The sequence below is a fragment of the Podarcis filfolensis genome (genome assembly GCF_964270895.1).
Source record: "Podarcis filfolensis genome assembly, chromosome: Z".
NCBI classification, from domain to species: Eukaryota; Metazoa; Chordata; class Lepidosauria; order Squamata; family Lacertidae; genus Podarcis; species Podarcis filfolensis.
In genome coordinates, this window is record NC_139617.1 from 8,531,266 (window position 1) to 8,553,560 (window position 22,295).

General features: G+C 46.2%; 1 protein-coding gene across 26 annotated transcripts in view; it reads left to right on the forward strand.

The window, feature by feature from the left end:
• Nucleotides 1-3,814: 3,814 nt before the first annotated feature.
• MAMLD1 (mastermind like domain containing 1) overlaps nt 3,815-22,295 on the forward strand; it is a 131,402-nt gene continuing 112,921 nt past the window's right edge. For 4 of the 26 annotated variants that reach the window (XM_083595560.1, XM_083595572.1, XM_083595579.1 and 1 more), the window contains exons 1-2: nt 3,835-4,169; nt 19,021-19,083. In XM_083595560.1, coding sequence (XP_083451686.1) covers nt 4,116-4,169; nt 19,021-19,083 — 117 coding nt within the window. In that variant the 5' untranslated portion in view covers nt 3,835-4,115. Of the gene's footprint in view, nt 4,170-5,968; nt 6,717-19,020; nt 19,084-22,295 lie in introns of those variants that run through there. The other 22 variants (XM_083595584.1, XM_083595563.1, XM_083595561.1 and 19 more) reach the window with 10 other exon arrangements.

Consider the following 22,295-nt stretch of genomic DNA (forward strand, 5'->3'; position numbering starts at 1 on the left):
ATGAAATCGCTGCGCGAGGTCATCTGGAGGTTTTGATTGTCGTAAGCATTCAAATGGCTCCCAGCTTGGCCCCCACTTTTGTTCCTGAGCCCAAGGTTTTCTTAGTAGACAGTCAGTATCTGGAATCAATGTCAAACTGTTTGTGCATAAAAGAAGTTACACTTAATCCAGGCAAGGACACATCTCTAGTTGGCAGGAGGAAAACAGGTGCTCAGTGTCCTTCAGAATGGAGGCGGGGGCTGGCAGTGCCATGCCACCATCCATGACCCTATGACACCCTAATGCTCCTCTTGGCACTCTTTCCCAGAAGCTCCGCAAAGCCGAATCCGCCATGTTGTGGGAAACCGGAAGTGTGTTTTCTTCAAGATTCAATCACATTCCATCAGAATTACTGAGATACCTTTTAGCATTCACTTTTGTTTAACTTCTCACATGGATCTCACACTGATTTGAGCCACTCTGTATTTCTCCACGTGAAATTACACCCATTATAAACAGATTCTGCTGTATCTTATTCACTGTGCCAAAAGTTGCCCCCTTTTAACAGCACAGGCATGAATGGACAGGTAAGAAACACAGGTATAGGCCGAAGTTTTCTATGCATGTTTACTGAATGCACACCTAAAGCGCTTTGAAACCATAGTAGGAAAAGGCTCTTCTAGAATGAAGCGTCTTATTACAATCCGATGGTAAAACAGAAAATGGCTTGCTATCCAACAACTGCACCCCCTTGTGTAGAAAACCCCATCCAGTGTGTGTACTGCAATCAGCACACCCACACATGGTCTTATAGGAGCATCAGGAAAATCTAAAGTGAATCCATATGCAAATAGGTTGAAACTGGAGGAAAACCTTCCATTAGTACATGTTTTCGATCTATTGTTATTACCAAAGCCTCTGCATTTAAAATGTTACGTTACTGTTCAAAGGCATCATCTTTTTTAAAATGGAAAATCTTATTAGTGGCAAAGAGGAGACGGCAGTATCTCCTTTAGAAAAACATGAAAATCAGCTGCACAGTCTTTAATATTCTTTATTGCACCACTTTCCTAACCCCGAATATGCCATTGATCCAGCCTAGACACACCCAGTGACTTCGGCGCATGAAATGATTACAGCAGTGGTTAATAAGGAAAGGAATGCCGGAGGGAGAACATCAAAATGTATCTAGCAATCTTTACTAGTCTATTGGGAAAGGGAAAGACAACAATATTCCTTTATTCCGCAGTGTTGTTGCTTACATCCATGTTGTTGCTTACACCCCTTGGAGCAGGATGCGCAAAGTTGACTTGTTGTATGATGAGTATGGCCAGGCCTACCCTTAGACACAGTGAGAAAACTACTATGAGCAGCAAATACTATGGCACAGGAGAGGCGGCCCTCTCAGGTGTTCCTCCTAAGCCAGGGGTCAGCAAACTTTTTCAGCAGAGGGCCGGTCCACTGTCCCTCAGAGCTTGTGGGGGGCCAGACTATATTTTTTTTGGGAGGGGGAGAACAAATTCCTGCGCTCCACAAATAACCCAGAGATGTATTTTAAATAAAAGGACATGTTCTGCTCCTGTAAAATCACCAGGCAGGCCCCACAAATAACCGGAGATGCATTTTAAATAAAAGGACACATTCTACTCATGTAAAAACACGCTGATTCCCGGAGCGTCCACAGGCCAGATTTAGAAGGCGATTTGGCCGCATCCGGCCCCCGGGCCTTAGTTTGCCTACCCAAGCTCGTCAGCTATTCCCCACTGTTGTGTATGCCCTGCAGCCTGGCCTGCACCCCTATAAACTAGCTTGCTGAACTCAGGTTTGGTGGAGGATGCTGGTTCGTTGCTGGTATTGAAATAAAACACAGCTTCCTGACCAGTCAGCTTCTATAACCGGAAGAGGCAGCGGCATTTCATCCTTTGGCTCAGGCAGCAAAATGTCTTGTGCCAGCCCAACTGGCAAGAGTTGCCACATGGACTTAGACCCAGCTCCAAGGGCTCCCAGGTGATGGAGATTACTTGGGTACTTTTTGGTTTTGTTTCTCTCTTTGTTTTAGACATGAAATTGCCTTAATTTCCCTGGTTTCCCTACCAAGCACTAGGCATGTGGCATGTGTTTTGGCTGGACATCTTTTGATACCTTCGCCTTGGAGGTCCCATTGGACCCGCTGCTAGCAACACGAAATAATACCAAGAGTGTGGGCAAAACATATTGCTTGGAATAAACCTGGCACTGTATTATTTCTGATTATACATGCATATCTTTTTGGATGTAATTGCAATCTTCTGTAAGACACTTTGGGATATAATGCTGGATAAAAGTACGCCGCATAATTAAATGCCATCAACTATTATATCCTTCCAGGCCATCTTTCCCAGGATGGGACGGGACTAGACAATTGTAAGGCCCCATCTTATTATCCACACTATTTAATATCTACATGAAATTGCTGTGGGAAGTCATCCAGAGGTTTTGATTGTCGTAAACATTCAAATGGCTCCCAGCTTGACCCCTCTTTTGTTCCTGAGCCCAAGGATTTCTTAGCACACAATCAGTTTCTGAAATCAATGTCAAACTGTATGTGCATAAATGAAGTTACAGTTAATCCAGGCAAGGACACATCTCTAGCTGGCAGTAGAAAAGCAGGTGCACCATCTTTATCCACAGTCACTCCCACTCAAGCAGTTCAGAGATCTGGAGCACTCTCGATCTGGCTCTCTGCTGGCAGGTGGCAGGTGTCACTTAAGAGACAGCAGCTCCGCGGAGCTTGTGCACTCACGATGTCCGACTCAGACATGGTAAGTTTGGCAACTAAAACTTAATAATCCAATGAAGCTCACTAGGATTTTCTTCCAGTTTAGTGGGTGGGATGGGTTTTACTAACTTGGGAGTAACTCTCACTGGGGATAATTACTTCTTTGTGGATGTACTGTATATAGGATTAAACTATTGCGGGAGCAATCACTTTTGAGCGGACATTCATAGGATTGCACTTAGGTATGGGCTGGATGTGAGCTCGCAGTTTTCTGGCAGTTTTCTCCCCGAGCATCCGCTGGCCGGCTCGGAGGAAACCTCTTGGGTACAAGCATGTTTTGCAAGCATAAAAGGCATCCAGATTTTTTGGCAGCCACCTGCATAATCCTATGCTATGCACCTCTGGAAGCAAAGGGACGCGCTTGTTAATAAACTGGAGTGAGGGGCTGGCGGCGAGTGAAGTTAGTTAGCCGTCGGCTGCGCGGAAAGTGGCTATCTACACCGGGCTCTTCCTTAAGCCTCCCAGACATGCTCGAAAGCAGAGAGAGAATGAATGAACCTTCTTCCACATGCGGTCTAGCTTACGATATTATTTCTGTTGGTTTCTAATTAGTTTGGTTAAGTATATAAATGAGGTTATCACCTTTGTGTGTTGCGGGGGCGGGAGCTGCTTCTGCGTCTTTAACAACAAGCATCCTGGCACCGTTTAAATGAAGCAAATGTGCATTTTTATTTTCCTGGCAGGGGAATACGGGATGATACGGAAAGCGTCGCCTCTTGCGCCGTTTCTGGGGAGGCAGATTTATGTTGGAAACAAGGCACCGGGAGCGAGGCAACTTTTTCTTTTTAAGGTGACAATTCTGCGCGGAACTCAGCAGCCCTCCTAGTCGAATTAGGCGGCTCTTTGCGCGTTAAAATGCAGCGCGGAGCTCTCTGGACTTGTCGCTTTTTATGTCAAGGTGGCACAACGATATGCTCCTTCCCCTTTAAGACTGGAGTTAGGCTGCGTGTGTGTAAGAGTAAGGGAAAGAGAGCGAGCGGCGGCGTGTCTCCTCCTCTCCGAGTGACACAGCAGTTAGATATGCCCTATCAGTAACTTCAAGCCCACAAACTCCACCTCTGACTGAGGAAACTGTGGGCTGAGGGAAATGTAGTGCGCGAAATGAGACAGACAGTGAATCATTAGCAAACTGCAACGCCAGGATGAACTTGTCGGGAACCTAAGAGGCGAGGGGAAACAAGCGCCGAGAGTCCCTCTCTCTTTCCCCACCTCCCTCCCTCCCTCCCTCCTTTCTTTTTTTTCTTTTCCTTTGAGCGCTGCTGGGTTTCGTCCAAAACAATCAAACTGGATGTAAAAGCTGGTGGATCACCAGTCCAAGATGCTTCTGGTTTCCCCGCGGGTAGATGCACCACGCATGGAGCCGCATATTCCAGTAAGTAGACTTCAGCCGGGCGGGCAGGAAGGGACGAAAAGTCTCGTTCTTAGCGAACGTCTCTGGGCACCAGGATCCCAAGAGAGACTCTGATGAGAGGGATTTAGTTCCTGGGATGGGGAAAGTGATCCTTTCCCACCCGCTTCCCGATCCGTGCTGAGGCTGTGCGTAAAGACAACCGGGGCAGACAGCGCTTTCGCATTTTGGTGGTAACTTGGAAGCTTCCTGTATTTATTATTATTATTTATTTTATTTTATTTTATTTTTTTTCCGTCCAGAGTGCGCTTGTACGCCTGCGTGTGTCTATGTCTGTGTGTCTGTTTCAGCGTCCTAGTGCAATTTCTCGCTATGCTGTGTTTGTGTTTTAAAATGGTGGTAGATGGAGATGATTTCTTGCCGTCGTGTGGCTCCTAGGAAAGGAAGAAAGGAGAGAGCGGGGGGGAAAGTAGGACAGGCTGGCGTGCCTGTGGAAGAAGATCGGTTTCAAGGGAGGCAGACAGAAGTGCAGCCCCTTTCCTGCATGTCTGGCTGGGAAGCAGCTGCCGCTGGCAGTGGGAGAAAAAGAGGGGCGACGACGCGCTCAGCCCGCGCGCGCGCGCACACACATACAGTTTTCGTCTCCCATCTGTGTGCTCGCCTGCCACAATCCCGGAATAGTTTTGTTCCTTAGGCAGACACACTGTGCTCGACCTACACATCTCCTCCTCGCCGTTCCACCCACCCGCTCCGGCGCTTGGGTAGGATGAGCAGTTTACAAACGCAGACCTCCCCGCAAATAGCCCCTGGCTCCCCGGGCACGAAGGTGCGGTGATGAATGCAAAACGATACTTTTTATTGTGATGGAGGATATATTACGGCTTCCCTTTCTACATGAAAAATGTGTCTCAGAATCAAGTCTGGAAAGGAAGTAGCCTCTGTCTGACTTTTTTTTTTAAAAAAAATTATTATTATCCTAGATTAAATGCTGACTGCACAGAAGACTTAATAGGATTAGGTAACTGCCAATACTCCCAGACCTCGAAGCTGCGGTGGTACCCCTGTGTAAACAGAGTCATACAGGAATGCTTGTTTTAGCCTGATTACTGGGATGGGGGGGCTTTCCTTAAAACTTGCATCAAACAGAAAATCATGAATGAACAAAACGTGGTGGGGAGATGTTCTCTAAAGGCGCCTCCCATGGAGCGTTGCTATATGAGATGCTCTAATAAAACGACCTGATCGGTGGGTACCTAAAAAGGCTAGATCATCGCTGTCTCGCTTTCAAAGGTGAGAAGTGTGATAAATATATTAAAGTCAGAAGCTTCTTTACATTCCCGTTTCTCTTCTCCCTCCGCCCCCCGAAAAACAAAACAAACCATCACACTAGTTTGCGAGCTCTTTGGGGCAGGGACTCTTCCTGCGCTCCGCTGTGCTCTCAGTGTGATGCACGTTGGTAGAGTTATATTAATAAAGATGTTAAACAAACCGTCGAGTGAAGCAGCCTGCCAAAGTTACCCCGCGGGGGTAGGGGTGCGGGTTTCTGCAAAAAAATACAAAAGAGTTACGTGTGACTGAAAAGCTGTCTTCCGGCATTTTAAACACTAATTAGTCCAAACTCTGACTGTGTCTTTCTTGCCTTGTGGTGAGTTCTTCCTCGTTGGGGTTTGTTGTTTTTTTTTTTAATCCACCCATGCTGACTCACTTTTTTTTTAAAAGTATTTTGATTTCTCACCCTGTGATTAAGAGGTGAGGTGGAAGGAGCCACTTTGCGGGGTAAACAAGCTGCTTGTTGTTGATTGGGCTCTCCAGCTGTCTCCCTTGTTTAACCCAGAGGAGGAGGAGGAGGCTGTTGCTGCTGCTGCTGCTGCTGCTGCTGCTATTGCTATTGCTATTGCTATGTTTGGCTGATTAATTATTAGGCTCGCTCTTCTTCCTCCATTACAGTCTTTGACCCCCTCCCCCGCTAAATTAACTCACCACCCTAGTTGCTGGGACCCCCTCCTTCCCCAATAAGAGACTGCTGTGGAAATTGCGGGGGGGGGGGATTTGTTTGGGTGGCCTTTGGCTGCTGGTTAGTCTTATATTCCCAGGCAGTACAGCATGCTTTTGTTATGGGTTTACTAAAGGGGAAGGAGAGAGGTGTATGTGTGTGTTTTGGGGGGGGTGTCCTGTAACCAGGGTGATTAGGGGGAGAGTATTCCTGCTTGGAGCGGAGGGGGGTGGCAGTTCTCCTTGGAAGAAGCCCGCTTGTGCTTTCTTTTCAGAGTCCTCCTCCTTCCTGGAATAATAAATTTAAAAGCTGCTTTCTCTCTCTTTCTCCTTCTCCCTCCTCAGCAGGCTGAAGCTGGGAAGGGAGGGGAGGAAGGGAGGGGAGATGGCACAACGTCTGCAAAAGATCCTGGCGTTTGTAACAGGAGATTAATAGGTTGCAGGGGCGTCTCTGTTGCCATTCTAGCACGACCAGCTCGGTGCTTCCCCCCTCCACGATTCGCAAAGGCTTGGGGTGTGAGTGTGATGGGGGCTAGTATCTTTCTTTTTTCTCCTCCACCTCTGACAACTGAAAACAAGGTAAGAGTCTTACCAGCTTTGCAAAGATGGTACCCAGAGGAGCCTCCTCCCTACCCCTGCGCAAGAGGTGGGGAGCATGCCCTCTGACATAAACCCCAGTGTGTTCCCATATTTCCTTTGCCTATGAGATTTGCAAAGGTGGAGATTAATGACTGGACTGATAATGCTATTCTTCCACCACCTGTCTGGAAGGTGTACTCTCTGCTAACGTTGGAGAGAGGGGACTAGGGAGCTTGCCTGCTTGTCTACCTGTAACACCACTGGTTTAAGCAATTCTCTCTTCTTTTCCTGTTCTTCCCATTCCTGGCTGTTCTGGTTATTGGGTGTGAGAAACAAGAAGCCATGGCTCAACACACAAACCACTCTTTATACAGTGCCAACAGCATGCATGATGCTAAACAGAATGATGTGTGCTGAATAAACTGGCAGGTGTCTGTCCCAAAGAGCTTACAACTGAAACCGGGAAAGGAAAGAGGTAAGGGTTATTAAGTGAACCACTGCCTCCTTTGCCCTAGAGAAGGGATGCAGCACCTGTGCTCCTCCAAATGTTGTCTGATTGCTGTCATCACTGACCATCAGCAACTCGGGCTGGAGATTGGAGGTTCTGGAGGGTCACAAGAACCATGTCGCAAGTTCAGGGGCTCTGAGGTCAGATGTGAGAACCTTGGCTTGGACTGCCCACAGGTGAAGCAATACAACTCTGTAGATCTGGGCAATATATTGCCCAAAACCAGTTTGAAGTTCAGATTGTGCTATCGGTTTCATAATTTTTGACCTGGCAATATATCACGAATCATGACGTGTTTGTGTTTTTGTGTGTGTTCCATGCAAAAATCACAATGTGGGAAAGATGAAGCCAGCCAATGCTTCTCTCAATTCCTGCAGCCCTCTTAACGCTGCTGGCTCAGCTCCCTCTTGTCTCCTGCAGGGGGCAGCGAATCACAAAGTCAGGTGTTGGCAAAAATCACGATGCAGGAAAAATAGTGAAGGCAGCCTCCCCATAGCTCCATCCTTATTCCAGGCATTGTGATATATCAGTATATTGCAATGTTTAGCTGGTGATAAATCACAATGTTGAAAACCAGATATTTCCCAGCCCTATTCTGAACATGCTCCAAAGTGTGTTATAGGCTTCACACACTCAGGACAAAACTCTTAATGCCTTGGTGAGTTGATCAAATCAAACCCACTAATGAGCCTTTCTAACAGATAGTTCTTTATCTTATGGCAAGCTTCCCAAAGTTGACTGGGATTGTATAACTTATTTATTTCTGAGAGAATGGGCCAGGAAGTGACCATGTTTTCTTTTTTCCTACTCTTTGCAGTACAGTAGTACCTCAGGTTAAGTACTTAATTCGTTCCAGAGGTCCGTTCTTAACCTGAAACTGTTCTTAACCTGAAGCACCACTTTAGCTTATGGGGCCTCCCGCTGCTGCCGCGCCACCAGAGCACAATTTCTGTTCTCATCCTGACGCAAAGTTCTTAACCCGAGGTAATATTTCTGGGTTAGCGGAGTCTGTAACTTGAAGCGTATGTAACCTGAAGCGTATGTAACCCGAGGTACCACTGTACTGGTGGAGGGGAGTCAGGGCTGCAGAATTTAATCACTCAAGCTAGCCTGACGAGCCTGGTCACACCTTCCTGAGTTGAAAAATAAAAATAAAAATCCACCCATCAGAGAAGCTCACTCACCTGTGAACTAACCTCCTTCCACATGTATTTTATACTAAGGCAATAGACAAAATATTACAAAAACTGCTTTAAAAAGTTACAGAACAGTCGCAAATATAATAGAAGCTGAAAAACAATACCAAGCAGGACCCCAGTGGCAGAGACCTATTCATCCAACTTGGAAAGAAAGGACAAGATTTGGTACCTCCTCCTTAAATATTCCCCTGCCAACCAAGCAGTTTGAAAGCACGTCAAAGTGCAAGTAGATAAATAGGTACCGCTCCGGCGGGAAGGTAAACGGAGTTTCCATGCGCTGTTCTGGTTCACCAGAAGCGGCTTAGTCATGCTGGCCACATGACCCGGAAGTTGTACGCCAGCTCCCTCGGCCAATAAAGCGAGATGAGCGCCGCAACCCCAGAGTCGGTCACGACTGGACCAAATGGTCAGGGGTCCCTTTACCTTTACCTTTACCTTAAATATTTCTTCTTTTGACAATAATTTGTTTTTGTATAGTTGCTTTTTTAAATGAATCTTCTCAGTAGGTTCCCTGTTTAAATACAGTGGTACCTCGGGTTACATACACTTCAGGTTACATACACTTCAGGTTACACACTCCGCTAACCTAGAAATAGTGCTTCAGGTTAAGAACTTTGCTTCAGGATAAGAACAGAAATCGGGCTCCGGCGGCGCAGCGGCAGCAGGAGGCCCCATTAGCTAAAGCGGTGCTTCAGGTTAAGAACAATTTCAGGTTAAGTACGGACCTCCAGAATGAATTAAGTACTTAACCCGAGGTACCACTGTACAGTAGTACCTCGGGTTACATACGCTTCAAGTTACAGACTCCGCTAACCCAGAAATATTACCTCGGGTTAAGAACTTTGCTTCAGGATGAGAACAGAAATTGTGCAGCGGCGGCAGCAGGAGGCCCCACTAAAGTGGTGCTTCAGGTTAAGAACAGTTTCAGGTTAAGAGCAGACCTCCAGAACAAATTAAGTTCTTAACCCGAGGTACCACTGTATAGGTGGTATCATCATCATCATCTTTTGAAATTCACCAGGCACATTTTGTACCTGACTATCAGCCACTTGTGACCAAGTGAAGATAACCAGGTGCCAGGATGGCACCTGATGTCTCCCCCATCCTGGAGGTGCATGCCTGGGGATCCTTAGATCGTGACTGTTTTCACACACTAGCAATGCATCCTGTAGAATTCTGTCCATTATATTTTATCTGCACAATCAGAATGAAATTCAGGAACCAAAGAGTCTTATTGAAAATTAAGACTTGAGAGCCGTCTCGCCTCAAAATGGCAACTAGACATTCCGCTTTGGGTGACTGTGATTTAAGGAGCCATTTGGTGCCTAGCATATATATCTGAGTTTCTAACACTTATTAGGCTTGGTGCCCTGTGTGGGGGAACTGCCCGCATCGCCTTAAAACTGGGGCTGCCCTATGTCACCCTTTCACCAAACAAGCTTCCCTGGTCATACATTGTGTTTCTTTCATCTTATCCACCCCTCTCCCATGCAGCACAGTTCTCTCCTAACCCCATCACCATTTTATCTCCAATCTGTGAAGAGGGTGGGCCTTCCAGATAGGGATTGGCCCAAGGCTACTTGGAGAGCTTTATGGCTGGAAAGGGGGCTCAGTCCCTGGTCTCTCTAGTTCTGGTATGTCACAATGCATTGTAAATGCCCTTCCCTCCAAAGTGTTTAGTGGTGGGGGTGGTATCTGTGGAATGAAGGCTGATCACCTAATACTGGCTTGAGATACCTCCTCTGCCCCTTCACTCCACAGCCATATATATATGGGTATGGGAGTCAGGCCCAGAAATGGCCTCATCAGCTGTTGCCTGAAAACCTAGCTTTTTCAACTAGCAAGGAGTTAAGCAGAGTAACTTGGAGGGAAAAAAATATCATTTGACTATTATATAATTCTCTAGTGTTTCTATGTTTAGCTCTTTAATCCCTTGTTAATTCCTAATGCATGCCAATTTTTGAGGCCCCCTTGCCTGGGGGAGGAATTGGCTAGTGAGTCCTAAGGGCACTCACTCAGATGGCTTGAAACTTTGCTGGTTGAAATAAATTTATAGGCCACTCCCTGGAATCCTGATTGAAGGAGATGGGAAATCATTGTGTCCTGTAGAAGTGTTAGCTGATGTCACCAAATGATGGTATGAAGGGCTGTGCATGGTCCACGATTCCATAACACATTATGAAAAAGCACAGAGTTTGATACTGACCACTTAATTGGGCATACATATAGTGTGCCTGTTGGTTTAGTGGATAATGCCTGGTGTTGGGCACCAGGGTGCTAATGGCACACATAAGGAACATCTTAAAAGAGATGCCAACAGGTCAGAGGAGATGGGGACTGCGAAAGAGAAGGAGTCATAGTGTCACTGAGAGACCACCATGTCTGGCTCCTGAGTTGGTAACAAGTCCTAAAGGCGGTCCACCATGTCTGCCCTTTCCAGGAAAATCTTATTAAAGGTAAATTGATGCAGAATCTTAGAATCATAGAATCATAGAGTTGGAAGAGACCACAAGGGCCATCGAGTCCAACCCCCTGCCAAGCAGGAAACACCATCAGAGCACTCCTGACATATGGTTGTCAAGCCTCTGCTTAAAGACCTCCAAAGAAGGAGACTCCACCACACTCCTTGGCAGCAAATTCCACTGTCGAACAGCTCTTACTGTCAGGAAGTTGTTCCTAATGTTTAGGTGGAATCTTCTTTCTTGTAGTTTGGATCCATTGCTCCGTGTCTGCTTCTCTTGATAGATATCAGAAGCTTGTTGGAGAGTTAGTTAATCTAGGGCGGGAGCTGCCACATTTGGCAGGGATATGTGATGTGACTTGTTCACAGTATGTTCCGCCTCCCATATGGAGGCAGTTTTAAAATCATATCTGTTGTGGTCCATTGTGAGGATCAGACAGTCTTCATTTAAGCCTCTTTAAGCAAGCTACGTAGAGAAGCTTGTTCTGGTGTGAAAGTTTCCCAGTCACTGCAACAATCTGCTAAACGTGACTGACTGACCATGCCACAACAATTGGCACATAGTGCAATTGAAAGGGGCTTCCACAAGGCAGCCACAGTGTAGGCATGGGCCAGGTCTGCCCTACCCCCATTATATAAGGGAACAAGCCCCTTCCAGTGCACTGTCCATTAACAAATGCCCCCTGAGACATTTGGGCTAACTGGAAGCCCTGATGTTCAGATTACTCCATGACTCCTACCCTGTTGATTTCTTGCAGCAATCCTGGGCCAGGGCCAATTGTCACCTTTCTACTCTATCCTCTGCATGAACTCTCTGGTTGAGCTGGGACTTCACACTTAAAATTTCCAGTTTATCCAGGGGACCATGCATTGCTGACTCTGCAACTCTGCAACAGCAAAAAACGAGCATTGAAAACTGGAGGCTTCTTTTATTGTTCCTCCTATAACATGAAGCTAGCGGGAACATCTCTCTCTCTCTCTCTCTCTCTCTCTCTCTCTCTCTCTCTCTCTGTGTGTGTGTGTGTGTGTGCACATGCATGCAGTAAGTGTCACTAAGCATAATGTGAGCAAATACCAAATCAAGTGCAAAACACAAGCTTCCCACCTATATTTCCCACGTCCCTCCTCCTTCTGCCTCTCCCTGCCTTTGTGCTTCCGTTCTGGAGCAAGATTATTGGAAACTAAAGCTGCTGATGTGAGAGATGTGACATATGGTGTCTCCATAAGAGAGAGAGCTGAAATGGCCTTGAACCTGCCGGACTGACCAGCTGTTTATTGCCCACAAGAGCAGTTAATAAGCCCTTCCCTTAAAGAAACATCTCTCTTTCTCCCCCACCCCCCAGGTGCTCACTAGTTTGCATACTAAAGAGTGGGGTTCTCAATAGGAAGAAAAAGTAATGGTCTTGTGTACTGCTCAGCTGCTGGCTGCTGGCATTCTTCCCTTTCCCCTGGGCACTTGTTTGCATACTGCACACCCCCAGTATGCAAGCCACTCTGTGACTCGTATATCTTTATGATTTAAAAAAACCCAGTTGCAAACCTCTCGTTTGTGGATTTTAATGCTTGTGAGACAAATATAACTGTGAAGAAAGTATTGATTGACTAGCAAACACCTAGACTTCAGTAACTTCCACCCTACCCTTTCATGGGATAAAATATTCCTTAAATAATATGAGCTGCGCATGAGCACAGCTGTTCTCTTTGTCACCCTCCCCCACCCCAAAATTCTATTCCTGCCATCTCTCTTGCCCACCTTTTGTTAGATGCCGCACAGCCCAGGTTGTGCGGTGATATATAACCTGGAGCATGCAGAACTGCACCGGCACTTGTGCAAACACTTTACGCCGCAGCATGAAGGAAGAGGCAGGCAAGAGCAGAAAGGAAGCCAAAATTCTCATAGTTTTGGCAGTGACCCCTTTCAGTGCTCCTGTATGTTGTGTGTGAGGGGAAACAATTTAAGGAAAAGATGCTTCTGGTTGGGAGGAACGGGGAGAAAAGGTGACAGGGAAATTCCACGTTAGGAAAGCATTAGCAAAGGGCGACTTTAATGTTTTCCTGCTGCTGACGTGGGTAGTGACACAGTTGTGTGGGCTGAGAAGGGAACGTCGTCGCGGAGCTTTAAAACTCAACCAGGAAGTAGTCTTGTTGCTGAGGGATGGAAAACAAATATGAACCAGCGTGTCTTCTAGGTGAGGTTTGCAGCTGCTCTCCAGTGCAGGGAAGGCGGTTTCATGTACCAGCGAAAGCAGAATTCTAATTCTCCCTTCTATTTTATTTTTTTTAAGCAAACCCTTCTGAATAATAAGCAACAATTTGAAAGGGGAAAGAAACTCATATTTGGCATCTTAGAAAGAAAGTGTAGCAGAGTTTCCCCAATATGCCTACGGCAGAAAGAGGTAAAAATATGTGGCACCTTGGGGAGTAATGGGTTCATTGTGGCATAAATTGCCTTAAGCAACAGCCTGTTCTGTCAAAAACAAGAACGGACTCCCTATCCAACTTTCCGTTGCATTCAAAAGACACTTCATTGTCTAAGAAATATGTTTAAAGAATGGAGAGTGTGGGTAGAAACAATTAATACACAATAGGCTGAACCCTGTGTTTTGGTATCTGAATCACTTTGCCTATTTTCCACCCCTTTAGACTTGCTAAGATCATGCTTTGTTTTGTAAGCTCTCTATCCACCATGAACTTGTCTTTACCAGATATTGCTGTCAGAGTTTTGTTTCAGCAACAACTGGTTATATCTAATTGCTATTCATTGGATATTTTGTGAATACAGTGGTACCTCGGTTTACAAACGCTTTGGGTTACAAACTCCACTAACCCGAAAGTAGTACCTTGCCCCAGGATGAGAACAGAAATCGCACACCGGCGGCAGCGGGAGGCCCCATTAACGAAAGCGTGCCTCAGGTTAAGAACGGTTTCGGGTTAAGAACGGACCTCCAGAATGAATTAAGTTTGTAACCCAAGGTACCACTGTACTGACAACTGGCAGCGTGCAGAGGTCAGGCAAAATGTGGCCCGCTACATTTTCTTTACACTTAAAAATGTAAACTCATATGTAGCCTCTGAAAACTCATAGAGGCACAAGAACATCCCCTTATTTCACACCCTTGGATTATTCTCCCAGACTTTCCCTGTGCTACTGCCATAGTTTTGCAGGTGTGGAGGACAATTATAGATCAAGGTGGGCTGGGTGATTGTGGACACTGTGGTCACATAGAGGAATGCAGGAAGATTTGGCTCATGGGATTAAAATCCACTAGGATTCAGTAGGGCTTGCACAGGAGAATTTGCAGTGAAGTGTAACCATGTTAACAGAGGGGAGAAGGATTTGGTTTTTCTAACTAGGGCACCAAACTGTGTTGAGCTGGGTCTTTTTCTGATTACTCCCACTGGCCCTAAGAAGTATGCAACCAACCAGCCATGATAGTATTCAGGAAAAAGCACCCAAACAGAATTGTATTCCAAGTGAATAAACATTGCATGAACTCACAGCTCCTGGGTTGAATTGATAGTTAAGATTAAGACATATTCAGATATTCTGCAGATATCTGAATATTTCTTAATCTCTGCAATTAAAAAACCCCCTAATCTATTTGAATTAGTGTGTTTAAGGAACAATAAAAGAAATATTGAGGCAAGCTGAGGTATCCACGAGCAAACTTACCAAATGTGGATTCTAAAATCAAAATCTGATCTCAGATTTCCAGGTGTTGTTTTTTTATGTGTGTGTGTACAAAAATACCTTCTGCTTTGGATGTAACACTGTTTTTAAAGGAAATGCTGGATGCAAACAGTCTCATTGTCCCCCCTCCACTATTCAAGAGTGGCTGGCGATGCAAAAATGTGCAGGGCAAGGTGCTTTAGGTTATGATTCATTACTAACTGGTTTGCTTATTTAAGGAAAGATTAATATTGTATATTGCTCAGTTCTTCTTATTCCTTTCTGTAGAGGGAGCAATATCCAATCACTGCTCATTAGCAAGCTCTGTTGCCCAGTTCTCTTGCATGGCCTGATACTTTAAAAGAAAAAGAAGTACAGGTATTTCAAATTGAAAGATTTGTGTGTCTACGGCTGTGCGTCAAAATATTTTATATCAATATTGATTTATTTATTTTCAAGGGGGGTTGTTATAAAGAGCGTGCTTTTATCCCCCTGAGCTCTTGGGCAATTATCTCAGTGCCATAAATGTTGATACGCACATAATGGATGTAACTAAAAAATCTCCTTATCCAAGCAGAAAATGCTGGGTGTTTGTTGGAGCAGATAGAATGCTGAGAGTGTGAATAGACAAACCCATATGTTGTTGGTGAAAGAGATAAATGATGGACGAACAAGAGTTGGTTACTATGGATCAGCTCAGTACAACCAATTCCTGTCATTCCCGTCTCTTAAAAATATACCTGCTTCAATGCTATTGATGGGTAATCCAGTTGCACCAGTTGACTGCAAGCCCACACACCCTTGTTTTTCTGTTCTTTGTTTATAATGGTTCTTGGGACCCAGACTGCAGGGAAGGTCTCCTGCACAATCTCAGTTTTCCATAAAGAGAATATTAGTTGCAATGGAGCATGCACAATCCTGGTAATCTTATGTCCTTGAGAATCTTAAAATATTTCAGATATTCTATCCAAATGAGACAGGCAGCCTAGTTGTTTCTGAATGTGTGGATGGTGCTGTAGTATTGTTTATTTATTTATTACCTTTAAGTCCCAGGGTGGATTGCAGCATGGAAACAACAATTTTAAAAAGCAATTTGAAACAACTTTCAATCACATGGGACGCAGGTGGCGCTGTGGGTTAAACCACAGAGCCTAGGTCTTGCCGATCAGAAGGTCGGCAGTTCGAATCCCCGCGACGGGGTGAGCTCCCGTTGTTCGGTCCCAGCTCCTGCCAACCTAGCAGTTCGAAAGCAGAAAGTGCAAGTAGATAAATAGGTACCACTCCAGCGGGAAGGTAAACAGCGTTTCTGTGCGCTGCTCTGGTTTGCCAGAAGCGGCTTAGTCATGCTGGCCACATGACCTGGAAGCTGTACGCTGGCTTCCTCGGCCAATAAAGCGAGATGAGCGCCACAACCCCAGAATCGGTCACGACTGGACCTAATGGTCAGGGGTCCCTTTACCTTTACCTTTTACAATCATAAAAAGTGTCAAAAGTCAGAGCCAATAGGAATGGCTTCAGCATTCTCTGCAAGCTATATAATGAAGGTGCCAGACATACCTCTGTGGGGAGGGGGTTCCACATTTCAGGAGTCCACACCTGAGCCTCTGAGCACAGACCAAGGGGGCTGCCTCTGCTGATTTGCAGAGGGGCAAGAAAGGAGAAGAGAACAGACATGGACCAGGAAAGTGTGAACCTTATGGGGCGTAAGGTAAGTGTGAATCTTACCTTAAACTCTTAAAGACATTTCCACTTCTTTCTCATGCAAGAGGGAAGTTTGCCAGTCCTCTTCAAGGACAGCCCCACGTAGACCACATTGCAGTAATCCAGTCTGGAAGTTGCCAGAGCATGGAGTACAGGGGCCAAGCCTGAAAAGAAAAATCACTTAAAGCAAGATATACCGGTACTGGGGTGGTGCTCTGGACTGGCAATCGTTTTATTGCTTGACCTATGGCCCTCGAGATGTTGTTTGACTCTGACTCCCATCAGCCACAGCCAAGCAGGGCCAGTGGTTGGGGATGATGGGGGCAGTAGTCCATCAGCATCTGAAGGATAGCCAAGTTAGCCACCTGTGGTTTATTCTGATAGCAATTTCAGATTGGAGGATTCCAAAAAAGTTTGGATGGCTCCAAAAAAGTTTTGGAACTTTGGAAGTTCCAAAAAAGTATTGATTTGTATGCAACAATTACGTACTGGTTTTCACTACTTTTTTGTGACACCTAAAACAGAACGAAGGCCAGAACTATCAATTTCCTGTATGGTAGTTTGGAGAGGTAGCTTGTGTTTTTCTTTAGGGAGAGGGTGTGGTCTTAAGGTATGTGTGTTTTTTCTTCTTAAGTCACTAATTTGTCTCAGATTTCAACAGTTTGCTTTTTTATGCAGGTGTGTCTGTTCTTATCTGAAGGATTTTTATCCTTCTCTTAAGCAACAATGGGGCTCCCAGAGCTGGTTGCAAATGCTGGTGATAAGATGGTCCCTGCCCTCTGGGCTTACGAACCAAAATAGAGACACACAAAAGGAAAAAGGGATTGGGAGGAAGGAGGGAGAATCAAGCTGGGGAAGCACTAGTCCTTGTAATGCCCAGCTGGAAAGAAAAGATTTGGACAAGGAGGAGATGCCCTGCAACCCCATCTCTGCAGCAGCCTGATGGGGGATGGCCATGGAAATCAAATGAATTGGCCTGCAGTTTGGCAAGTTCTCTTGGAACAGACCTGCATATGCTTACTGAGGTTGGGAAGAAGAAAAGGAGTCATGGAAGGCCTGATTAATCCACACTGCCTGTCCGGTCAGGCCTGCCTGCCTGGTCCCTCTGACCATGGTTAAAGGAACACCCTACTCCTGTTCTAGACTGCCCCTTTATGCCTTCACTCTAAATAGTGTGGTGCAGTGGTTAGAGGGTTGGATTGTGACCTGGGAGAGACTAGGGTTCGAATCCCCACTCAGCTAGGAAGCTCACTGGGGGACCTTGGGCCAGTCACAACCACCATCTCTTTAGCCTAAACTACACCACTGGGTTGCTGTGAGGATGAAATGGGGAGGAGAACCATATGCACCACGTTGACATCCTTGCAAGTTAACGGTGGTATAGAAATGCAATCAATCAATCAATGAATAGCCTGTTAGTGCTGCATGTATCATGCCCCAAGACCTACAGGCAGGCTCATGCTGGCGGGGGAGGGGGACGGCAACCGGGTACACTCAGTCTGGGCCTCAGAGGGCTAAGCTGGCCAGGGGTGGGGCACCAAGGGCCTGCTGGACTTATGCTGTCATGCCAAGAACAAGACTCTGGTCACAGACCTCGGACATGCTCTGCACAAGCCTGTCTTTAGTTCTGCACTGGGTATTGCCAATGCAATGCATGCACAAATTAGTAGTGAATTATCCATATACAGTGGTACCTTGGGATGCAAACGGGATCTGTTCCGGAGCCCCGTTTGCATCCCGAACGGAACGCAAGACGTGTCTGCACGTGCGCGGGTCATGATTCATGGCTTCCGCGCATGCGCGTGACATCATTTTGACCGTCTGCGCATGCGTGAGCGGTGAAACCTGGAAGTAACGTGCTCCGCTACTTCCAGGTTGCCGCGGAGCATAACCCGAAAGTGCTCAACCTGAAGCATATTTATCCCAAGGTCTGACTGTACTACTGGTGTGTCCCTTTGCTCTGGACCAGGCTACCAATTTGCATTTGTTGAACCACAGCTTGGATTTCTCCTTGCAAGATCCTCAACTTTTATGAGGCTTTTGCTTTCAGTGCTGGCCTGGCAGAGCGTGCTGGGAATGCCTGTATTTTTTAGCATGCTAGGCAGGCAGAAATGCACCACAATATCTTTTGCAACTCTGCACTGATCCCGGAGTGCGACTTTGCATTGTGCTGGTCACAGTCTGGAACTTGGGCCCCATCATCTTATCCTGTACTGCCATAGGATCTTGGGACATTTGGTTGGGGCAGCAAAATGCACCAGGCCAGCCCTCCTTTGTCAAGTAATATCACAGCCACTGCTGCTGCTGAAGTAAGCATCGGAGAGCTTGACTCTGCATGCTGCTTTGATGTTCCAGTACTGTGCAACTGGATTGGCAGATCAGCATTTTTGAAGGTGTGGGGTGGGTGTGGGGAAGGCAAAACTGCAAAACTGCTTTTCCTTCCCCTGTGGAGATTCACAGAGCTCTGGAACAAAGGCAGAAAGAGTTAGTTTACATAGTGTGCTAAGTCAAAACTAGTGCGTCCCTTTAACTAGGACTCTGGGATAAAGCTCTCTCAACACTATAAGCACGAGCTGTTGCCAAGGTTTGTTTGACTTCCTAATTAAGATGGCATGCTAAGCCCAACCTTGGCTTAGCTCAGCGAGGCCCCGGCAGCAAAAAGGTATGGGAGCCCATTCATTGGCACGGCCTCACTAAACTAAGGTTTGTGTTGTGGTTGTGGTTGTTATCATAAACAACACTCATATACCACCTTTACCTTCCAGTGGTCTCAAGATGATGCACATGGTTCTCCTCCTCAACATTCATCCTCTCAACAAACCTGTGAGGTAAGAGATGGTGACTGGTACTGTTGCCCTTGCCATCATGGCGGCAGCACGGGCACAATTACAAGTGAAGGGTACATTTGTGACAGGACTGGCAGCACTGTGGGTATGACAATGGGGGCAGTGCATGGGGGGCTGGAGTTATGGGGCAAGGGCAGTGTCCGGGTGTTTTGCCAACAGCGACAAAATTTCTTGGACCAGCCAGGGCTAAACTCAGCCTCGACCAGGAAACTGCAGCTTGCTCCAAGTCAGGAAAAAACCTCCGCTGCTGAAGAGGGTTTTGAACCAACTCTCTGGCTACTGGCCAGTCCTACTGAGGCACTTGAGCTGCTGACATGGTTGTTCTGTGGAGGGAGAGCCCTGGGGCCCTGGTGTGGTTCTCTCCCACGAGTGCATGCAATCCCTGTGATTATCTCAAAAGTGGCTTGCAGAGGTAATAATCAAATTTGCACAGCCCCAAGTCAAGCCACAGCAGTTAGGCTAGTGAAGAATGTTCTGCACGTTTACTTAACAAGCTGCCTGGGCTCTCATATTTCATCAACAAATAGACTTCTGTCACCAATCAGTGATAAATCTGGTACTTCCAAGGGTTCATTTCAAGCCCTTGCTGTTCTCTTTGCCAGCTTGTACCATGTGAAAGGCTTGGCAGCCTTACTGATAAAGTGGTATTTATCCAAACGCTTCCTTGGGCATATCCTGGAGTGTTAATGATTTGGTGATCTGATATTTCAGCAGTATGCAGAATCATAAATGGATGCTGCAATGTCAGAGGTATCTCTCTCTCTCCCTCTCCCTCTCTCCTTTCTCCTTGGAATTTTCTTTAACAAAAAACAAAAAACTACTTGCTGACTTTGCCTCTGCCATTCTTTGCACTCTTCTGTTTGAAAAGAGACAGCTGGAGGTTCAGTCTGTTGCAGCCATGATAGGGATTACCTCTGCAGGGGGAGGGGGCATTGAGGTGGACACAGTAGGAAAGCTATAATCACTGCTGAAGTCTAGATTTGTATGTTTTCAGAGGTGGTGGTATGCAACAGAAGTGAGCCAAGCGAGAGGAGAATGATTTGTTCTGGTTCTGGTTCATGGTGCTTCTGTGACTCCTATGCAAGCATAATTTTAACCATGGTTAGTTTCCCCCCAACTACGGTTGAATGTTATGTCTGACAACACCTGATACATGTTCTAGGCAGTTTCCCTGTCTTTCCAGCTCTCCGCTTGCAAAGCAGCAAGCCACTTTTGTGGGTCTCTTCCTCTACATTAGTGGGGTAGGAGAGCTGAAAAAAATGTCACATCTGGCAACCAATGTGCCCCTTTGGTTTCAGAGAGTATGTGGGTAGCAGTCTAAAAATTTTCATGGCCTCCAGTGGCCATGGTGGCTCATTTACCAGAAGTAATGTATTTAGCATTAAGTGGAAGTGTATACTCAATTCTGACCAAACTAAGCCTCCTAGAGCAAAATATAAATCTGGAGGGGGGGGTGCTTAGTTTGGTCAGAATCAAATGCCGTATTTTTCGCTCTATAGGACGCACCGGACCATAGGACGCACCTTGTTTTAGAGGGGGAGAACAAGGGGGAAAAAATCTCCCCCTCTCTGCTCAGAGCCCCTTCAGCGAAGCGGCAGGAGAAATGGAGCCCCTTCCATTTCTCCTCCCACTTTGCTGAAGGGGCGCTGCGCAGCTCTCCCTCTCTGCTGAAGCCAGGAAAGTCTTGCTCTCCTGGCTTCAGCAAAAGGAACCTGAAGCCTGCGGAGCACAGTGGGAACTCGTGCTGCGCTCCGAAGGCTTTGGGCGGCTATCCCTGAAGCCTGGAGAGCGAGAGGGGTAGATGTGCACCCACCCCTTTTGCTGTCCAGGCTTCAGCGGTAGCAACGCGAAACCTCCGGAGCGCGGAGGGAGCGCTCCCTCTGCGCTTCGGAGGCTTCGCATTGCTATCGCTGAAGCCAAGGAGCCTGCATTCGCTCCATAGGACGCACACACATTTCCCCTTAATTTTTGGAGGGGAAAAAGTGCGTCCTATAGAGCGAAAAATACGGTATATAGTTCCAGAGGTAACGCTAAATACATTACTTCTGGTAAATGATCCATCACAGCCACTAGAGGGCCATGAAAATTTGTGTCTTGAGCTTTTTAGACTCATCTACCCATGTACTATCTGAAACCAAAGGGGAGCATTGGTTGCCAGGTGTACAATATATTGGCATTATTTTCAGCTCTCCTAACCGTCTACATGCTCTCCTCATTCAGGAAGCTTTATGTTTGAGATCCTAATCAAGATTAAGACAACCAACCATGTTTAAGCATCATCTGCACTGCACTTATCTCCTAAGATGACAGTTTTTATTTCATTTAACATATAGGGTCTGCTGATTGCGGCAGTATGTGCTGAAAAGCAGAAGGTGGTCCACATAATTCTCTAAACATGTTTATTCTTCTTTTAACTGGAACTGCCAGGCATTGAACCCGGGAGTTCATGCATGCTTCCACTGCCCTTCTCTTAGCATTTTTTGACACACAAGAAATGCTCATTGTGTTCCAAGCTTAGCTTTAGCCAATCCTACCTGTTGGAGTTCACCTACTTTTATCGGAGACAATTTGTCTCACACAGACACACCCACCAAATTTGAGCAGGTAGTGCCAAATCGAACCTCATGTTACCTCTGCCCTTGATCATCCAGTTTAGCGAGTAATTATAAGGTAATGTCAGTCTATCAATAAGAATTAGCTTAATACCAACAGCTGCCAAATGAATTAAGTTGATGAGAGAGAGAGAGAGAGAGAGAGAGAGAGAGAGAGAGAGAGAGAGAGAGAAGACTACACCGGAACTCATACGCTCTTACTAACTGCTTTACTTAAGCTTTTATAATGAGTAGCTAACCTGTGGCTCTATAGATGATGCTGGACTACAGCTCCCTGACCATTGGTGAAAGCTAATAGGGTTTGTAATCCCAACATCTCATAGAATCTCATGGAAGGGACCCTGAGGATCATCTAGTCCAACCCCCTGCAATGCTGGAATATGCAGCTGGATTGAACCTGCAACCTTATTGAGTGTCTCTCTCTCTCTCTCTCTCTGTGTGTGTGTGTGTGTGTGTGTGTGTGTGTGAGAGAGAGAGAGAGAGAGAGAGAGAGAGAGAGAGAGAGAGAGATCTGCCTTATTCTTCCAAACTTAGTTCTGGTGGAGGGTTTTCTAATAACTAAACATGTTACATGTTCAAACA